This window comes from Ylistrum balloti, unplaced genomic scaffold, assembly GCF_031769215.1.
Source record: "Ylistrum balloti isolate Yb309-2 unplaced genomic scaffold, AGI_CSIRO_Ybal_v1 Utg370586, whole genome shotgun sequence".
NCBI classification, from domain to species: Eukaryota; Metazoa; Mollusca; class Bivalvia; order Pectinida; family Pectinidae; genus Ylistrum; species Ylistrum balloti.
In genome coordinates this window covers 192,190-199,685 of record NW_026782364.1, presented here as the reverse complement: position 1 = coordinate 199,685, position 7,496 = coordinate 192,190, and the positions used below count along the sequence as shown (strand labels likewise).

General features: G+C 34.1%; 1 protein-coding gene across 1 annotated transcript; it reads left to right on the top strand.

Moving 5' to 3' along the window:
* The first annotated feature begins 943 nt into the window (after nt 1–943).
* LOC132556721 (uncharacterized) lies at nt 944–6,925 on the top strand. The gene is made up of 7 exons (XM_060221163.1): nt 944–1,029; nt 2,126–2,374; nt 2,732–2,872; nt 2,992–3,039; nt 3,935–4,094; nt 5,523–5,642; nt 6,289–6,925. Exons 2-7 carry the CDS (start codon nt 2,169–2,171, stop codon nt 6,319–6,321), a joined length of 708 nt encoding a protein of 235 aa, XP_060077146.1. The 5' UTR covers nt 944–1,029; nt 2,126–2,168; the 3' UTR covers nt 6,322–6,925.
* The last annotated feature ends 571 nt before the right edge of the window (nt 6,926–7,496 follow it).

Sequence of the window (7,496 nt, the reverse complement as noted above, 5' to 3'; positions counted from 1 at the left end):
GATTTATGTACATCTGTCAAATGATGATAAAAACATGATTAGATATTACCAATTCGCAGTTAAATTAATGAAATGAATAAACCTCCTAGTAACTTGATGTGAATGCATCACTAGTATAATAATTCTAATTATTGAGTTATTCTGACGTTTTATCGACTTTATATATTGGTCTGGGTCTACAGAAAAAGTATTCAAATACATATTTGCACTGAATTTTGAAACATGGCATTGGTAACAGCTTGTAGATAAGAACAGATCTTTCGGTCTATGTGCGATATGCATATGAAAATAACGATATTTTTTTTCCACAATTATCACGGAGTTTGAACGCAGACCCGTGTTCAGGTCGCTTATTTCCCTCACTTGGACCAGAGCTCTGACGGTCATTGGCTCCAGACTGATATATATATATATCTATACAGAAAAACACTTTGAAAGACGATAAAACGACAGGATAATTTGGGCTATATTTGGAATAAACACATCCGTGTTCTTGGCATCATTTGTACCTACTGCAAAAGTCAGAATTGAGTATGTATACTGAATATATTCGTAAATACCGCTTTAACTTTACATTCTCTAAGCCTATGGACGTGCAGTATATTCACCTATTATTTATTTAAATGATGGTACCGGTTCATTTTTTATATTGTGTTAATGGCAATCATTTAAAAGTCGGTTTTGGCAACAGGGCCGGGAAGCGTCCTTGTCGGCGACTGTTGTTTAGAACTTATATTGCTATCAAGATATAACAAATGAATAATTGTATTCATGTCAAGATGCGTCAAATGCTATGTGTCATTGTTTAATTTGGATAATAACTACCGCCTTGTATGAAATATGATTAATCCGTATATTTTGTCTCAGAACGACTCTTACGTTGTAATGCTTTAGCAACATCCGTCTAAACAAAACTTCCCCATCACCCCAACTCCCTTACACAATACAGTTCGGTTTGTGGATACAGTGATGTTGTTTAATTGGTGATTCCTGAAGATGCGACTATATGCATTCCAATGAGAACACATGGTATGTATAATGTAGGCATAACTAAAGAATATGATCCACTGTACTGTGCTGAAGTAGAGAGGTGACGAGTGCTTGCTGTCTGTTGTAGTTTTATGAGGCCCATTCTACGCTATCCTTTGTGACGAGACATATTTCGTTTATACCGTCTGATCATTATTGTAAAAAAGCACATACTGTGTAAATTATAGTACATTTTCGTAACACTTTTCCCTGATTTTGGAAATTTCCAGGTTTCGCTACATGTAAAATGGTTTACACAGCTAGTGACATATTGAGTGAACAATTTTTCAGTTACGGAATGAGCAATATTTACGAATGACAAAGCACCTTAAAACGTGATCAAATACATAAATAAAAACCTTTTTAAAAGTACCTAAACGACTTTGTTTGGAAGTAAAGCAATAACCTGGTACCGAAACGACACCCCCCCCCCCCCAATAAGAAAACGAAAACATTAAGATCAGGCAGGTATTGTAAACGTGTTATTTAATCAGATGCTAAATCAATAACCCATACTACCCAATATTGAGAGGGAATGTATATTACATTGTTTCAATATAATATGAAGATCATGGCCACTTGAGTTGGGTCCTATTGGGGGAAATATGTTCTTAAAAATCCTTCTTCCATACAAGGATATTGGTCTGAAGCAATGGATATGAATAGTGAATTTGACATCTGTCTGACCACAAGGCCAGGACCTGATAAGGAAATTATTTAAGAAATAAGTTATTTTTTAGTGCCTTTTTACTGAATAAACTTTAATGATTTGGATTAAAAGTTAAAACTGTGTTATATATAGACCAGCTACTGTACAACATATATGGAAAGAAAGATTATTTTGCTTAGCAATGTATGCGCTTCTCATTAATCATCACTTTCAAGAGAATTCTACTTTTACGATTTATTAAATCTGATAGACCACGTAAAAATCTTAAAAAGTAAATAAAGGTTAAACATTTTCCAAGTGAGTGATTGAGTCTATTTTCAGAATGTCAAACTTTATTTGTTGGCAAAATTTTAATCATTTGAAACACTATCAAATATTAGCTATATACTGTATCAAAATATGTAATGCATACTCCATCTTTTACAGAATCCCTGCTTTTTTATATTTTCTAAACTGGCCGTCCAAAATAATGACACCACAAAATGGAAAGGATCCTGCCTTAAACCCAATTGTCTCGCAGCCTCAACCAGTACCCATCCATGCTGACATTAATAGTTTGACTGTTCCATTCCACATACGGTGCCTCCGGGATGATGCAGAAGATGCTGCATTTGCAGGAAAGCTGACAGTGAATGCTTTCAGAAGTAAATATGTCCATGCAACAAGTGAAGGAAGGTATGCTGAACATGTTAGAATTGTAAGAAACTGTTAAGGGGAATATGATAATGTGACACAGTTTGTATATTCATTATTTAATGTTCTTTTGCCAACTTCTAGATATCTGCCAAAAGTATCTTACTGCCTAAACCTAAAAAGTAAAGAAATCAGTGTTTAACAAAGTGTGCACGTAATTAGCACATGCCTTACACAGTACAGTTTTAATGTCCTACTTAGGAATTTTTTTTGCAACCAAGGGCATAGTGTTTCGTTGATATATTTTATCTATTATTATCCTAACGAAATTAGCCTTATATATTTATATTTGATGTTTCTCACACCATGTAAAAGTTAAGATATTTGAAATGTCTTTAGCATACCTGATGTCATCAGAACAATTTCAATGGAACAGCGTGGACAGGATCCTATCTACTACCAGAGGAACTTTGTTGCTGAGTATGATGGCAAACCTGTTGGTATAATCTACCTCATTTTCCGTGGAGACCCTTTACCAAGGTATGTGGTATTACTTCAGTAAAATACATTACAGTCTATACGCTACATGTTATGACATTTATGATGTTACCTTGTTGTATATACCAAATATATCATTACTTTACTCTGTTTGTTTACAGGGAAAACACAGACGCCTTGGACACCTTTGGGTGTTGTGATGTTTGCGGGTAAGTTTTTGGCGTGTGTATTAAAAAACCTGCTGGTACAATATGTAATTACTCTTAACTCACCTGCTAGTACAATATGTAATTATATTGTTTACTCAAGTGCTGGTACAATCTTTGATAACACTGTTAACTTACCTGCTAGTACAATATGAAATTACATTGTTTACTCAAGTGCTGGTACAATCTTTGATAACACTGTTAACTTACCTGCTAGTACAATATGAAATTACATTGTTTACTCAAGTGCTGGTACAATCTTTGATAACACTGTTAACTTACCTGCTAGTACAATATGAAATTATATTGTTTACTCAAGTGCTGGTACAATCTTTGATAACACTGTTAACTCACCTGCTGGTACAATAAGTAATAACATTGTTAATGTACCTGCTGGTACACTATAGTATTACACTGTTAACTCACCATCTGGTACTACAGTATGTAATTACAATGTTAACTCACCTGCTGGTACAATATGCAATTTTAATGTTAACTCACCTGCTGGTACAATATGTAATTCCAGTGTTAACTCACCTGCTGGTACAATAAGTATTAACACTGTTATCTTTATTCATGTTTGCTCTCTTTGAAATGAACAGAACTATGAGTCCTATATGATTGTAATAATTGACCTGAAGGTGATTACTCTGGTAAAGGGATGCTCCTGACACACTCTAATAGTCTCACACAAAAACTTCTTTTAAAAATGAAATAAATAATCAGGACTATATGACTATATTGCATAAGTATGTATTTACATTTAGCATTCTTTGAGTGGCATAACATAGCTTAGTAGAGTTTGGAATGTCAGAAGTAAATCTGGACACTTTTATGTATTACACAAGAAACATTGTAGACAACTACAATATTTAAGATTCTTTGTTTTAATGTGCAGCCTTAAATGTTTGAATTATGGACTCCGTACAGTGGACAACATTGGGGACCATGAGTGTTACTTGGATATGGTGGCAGTTGAGGAGGAATTCCGAGGAAAGGGTATTGGGAAAGCCCTACTGGACAGAGCTGAACATGAGGCTCGCATCCATGGCTGTCGGGTAGGACATGTAAATTCATTGTCTGAAAATGTCAAGTGAACCACTGGCTCAAACTTAAAAAATCTTTCAAGTTTGTCACCACTCTGGTTGGTAGTGTGGGATGGTTTTGTTAGTTTACATTCAGTAAGTGAGATACTGAATTAATTTTGAAAACATATTGTACATAATGTGTGATATTTAGAAATAGCAGAAAAAGGGGATTTCTGAACTGTTTATGTCAGAATTAGAATACATTTTTCACAAACAAAAGCAGACAAGAATGTGTACAGGAATACCTAGACAATCACACTGTAATGTTACAGAATCATGGGATATCGGCCTGTTTAAATCAATGTCAAATGATTGAGTTAGATCCAGGCTGACTCACCACAACATACAGGTGACAGACTTGTCTATTTCTGTCAGCAGGATTTGGGAAAGAGTTTATTGGGATTTTTCATGTGCATCTAATTCTTGCAAATTTAGCGACCCTTTCAACATTGCAAAAAAATAAAATCACAAAATTTGCATGTAGATTTCTTTCATTTGGAAATGCATTAGTAAGTAGTACATCGATAGAGATGACATACCTATAGACACTTGAACTATTTGTATTGTGATACTTCTGTATTAAATAAATACTAGTTGGTATGTAAATATCTTATCAAGGATGACTGGTCAGTTAGATATCCAGTTGATGTCAGAATCCACACTACCGGTAGTATAAATAAAAGCTTTATCGATTCAGAAGTATTCAAAACCTTCAAAAGAGGGCCTTTCAAATTTCTAACGAAATTGCAAAAAACTGAAATGCACAAAAATTGCAAAACATACATTTTAAAAGTTTAAGCAAAAATTTCACAACACAAATATATCCTGCTTCATGGTATCTAGACTGTTCACAAAGGAAATACTCAATGAAATGTTATATTGTCAGTATTAACATTTAGTATAACTAGGAAATATCTTAACTGATTTTGATAAGGAAGAATAATAAGGAGACCAGGAGGTTCCTTCTGGTGCATTGTGCTTGTTTTGCAATGACGCCTTTCAAAATTTTTTTGTTATTTAAAAAGACCTTCAAAATTTCAACAAGGTGAAAAATGAATGAGTGATGAGAGAATTCCTTCAGTGTTATTTTTGTCTAGAATTAATAATAGGAGACAGTAGACATTCTGACTGCTGGGGTCTATTGACAACACAGAAGGAATTTTGTCGAACAATGATTTTGTGGAAATCTGTATTACTTACATGAACAGATTACAGAATAAGGGAGTGTTAAAATTTTTTTTAAGTAACTTCAGGTGGCAAAAAATTATAAAAAAGATCATGATTGGTGAATACTCATGTATTTCATACAGTGATGCCTTACACCACACCAGTAGATTATAGAATTGGGAGAGAAGTATATTAAAAAGGTTAAGTAATATGTGTGTTGCCTATTCACAGACAATTTCCCTGCTGGTTGGTGTCAACAATTGGGCAATACATTTATACGAAAGACAGGGATACACTGTGTCCAGTAGATCCTGGAAGTGTGGCTGGCTTTGGTGTACAGTGGGTATATGTGTAAGTATACCAGATTATTTTAAAGGAATTATATCTGTATGGTATTAGAATACTGTCAAAGTTTTTTCATAACACTACCAGTAGAAGATTGTGTTTTAGAATTTCTTTTTTAAGACATTATTAACCTGTAGAAAATGTTCCAAAATATAATTAGACATGCCTGGTATTCAGTGTTTGAGTCCTATCTGTCCGTTGTTAAGAATAATTCCACTCACAACCTTTTTAGTATGATGAGATTTCAATATGAATTCAAATTTATGAAAAGAAAAAAATGAGAAGTTGAGACTATCTTTTGGTCAGGATTAACATTAAGTTACTGTAACAGAGTATTTCTTTCAGCTTAGATTTAGACAGATATGTATGCAACACTGGCAGAAGTAGTATGAATTTTGTTAAGTGTGGAAATAGCAGGAATTTATTGATAAAGATATTTCCACCAAACATACTAATAATGCAGTTTTTTGGATGATTAGCTTTAAGTCTTACTCTAGGCAAGAGTTGTTTATTAACTTTATGTGATACAGTTTATATATTCACTGACTTTTGCATTTAATTCTCAACCGAATAAAGGATAGAATTGTGGATAGATGAAGCAAATGTTTCTGTGTGAAATGTACCATAATATCAATATTATTGTATTTTATAGTGTTTCCAGCATATGGAAAAACGACTGGACTAATTCTCTGGCAGGGAGGAGGATATTAAAGATATTAATGCAATTCAACTTCTTAGGGCAATTGACGGTTATTTTTGAGACACTTTTGTGTTATTCATATGTACATGTATTCATCAACAAAATTGTTATTTTTTCTTTCTTTGATTTATTTGTTGAGTGTTAATAGATTTTCAGAAGACAAATTCACAGTGGTTTAGTTACAAGAACCCTATATAAATGTACTTCGTTACATACAATGTGTTAGGGTTGGAGACAAACATTTTCAATCAATCAAATATTCCTCCAAATGGTTCGGTCTGGTATAATTAATAATTTATTAACACTTAAACAACATAAATGCAGATATGGTTATTTTATTTCTTTGTTATTCTCACTAAAGATCAATACATATGCCCTTCTAATTAGAAAATCTACAGAAATAGAACTACGCAAATCTTCCTGATTTATGGCAGTTGGTTGATAAGTGTTGAACTTTTAGTTTATCAGTTAACTTATTCAAAATATATTCAGTGACTTTTTTTTTCTAGCATAACCCTAACCAGAACTTTCTGGTTAGGGTTATGCTAGAAAAAAAAAAATTACTTGACCCCAGGATGTAAAGCAATTCTATCCCAAAACAAAACCAAGGGGTTCCTCGGGTGGTGTAAAAGTTTTATGGGAACAGTCCGTACCCCTAAACAAAGCCTAGAACCCTGGTGTGGCAGAAATAAATGTTTACTGGGACAGTCCATACCCCTAAACAAAACCTAGAACCCTGGTGTGGCATAAATGTTTACTGGGACAGTCCATACCCCCAAACAAAAACTAGAACCCTGGTGTGGTATTAATGTTTTACTGGGACATGTCCATACCCCCAAACAAAAACTAGAACCCTGGGGTGGTATTAATGTTTTACTGGGACATGTCCATACCCCCAAACAAAAACTAGAACCCTGGGGTGGTATAAATGTTTTACTGTGACAGTCCATACCCCAAAAGAAAACCTAGAACCCTGGGGTGGTATAAATGTTTACCGGCACAGTCCATACCCCTAAACAAAACCTAGAACCCTGGGGTGTTATAAATGTTTACTGGGACAGTCCATACCCCTAAACGAATCCAAGAGTCCTGGGGTGGTATAAATGTTTTACTTGGACAGATCATACCCTTGAAAGAACCTGGAAACTTGGGGTGGGATT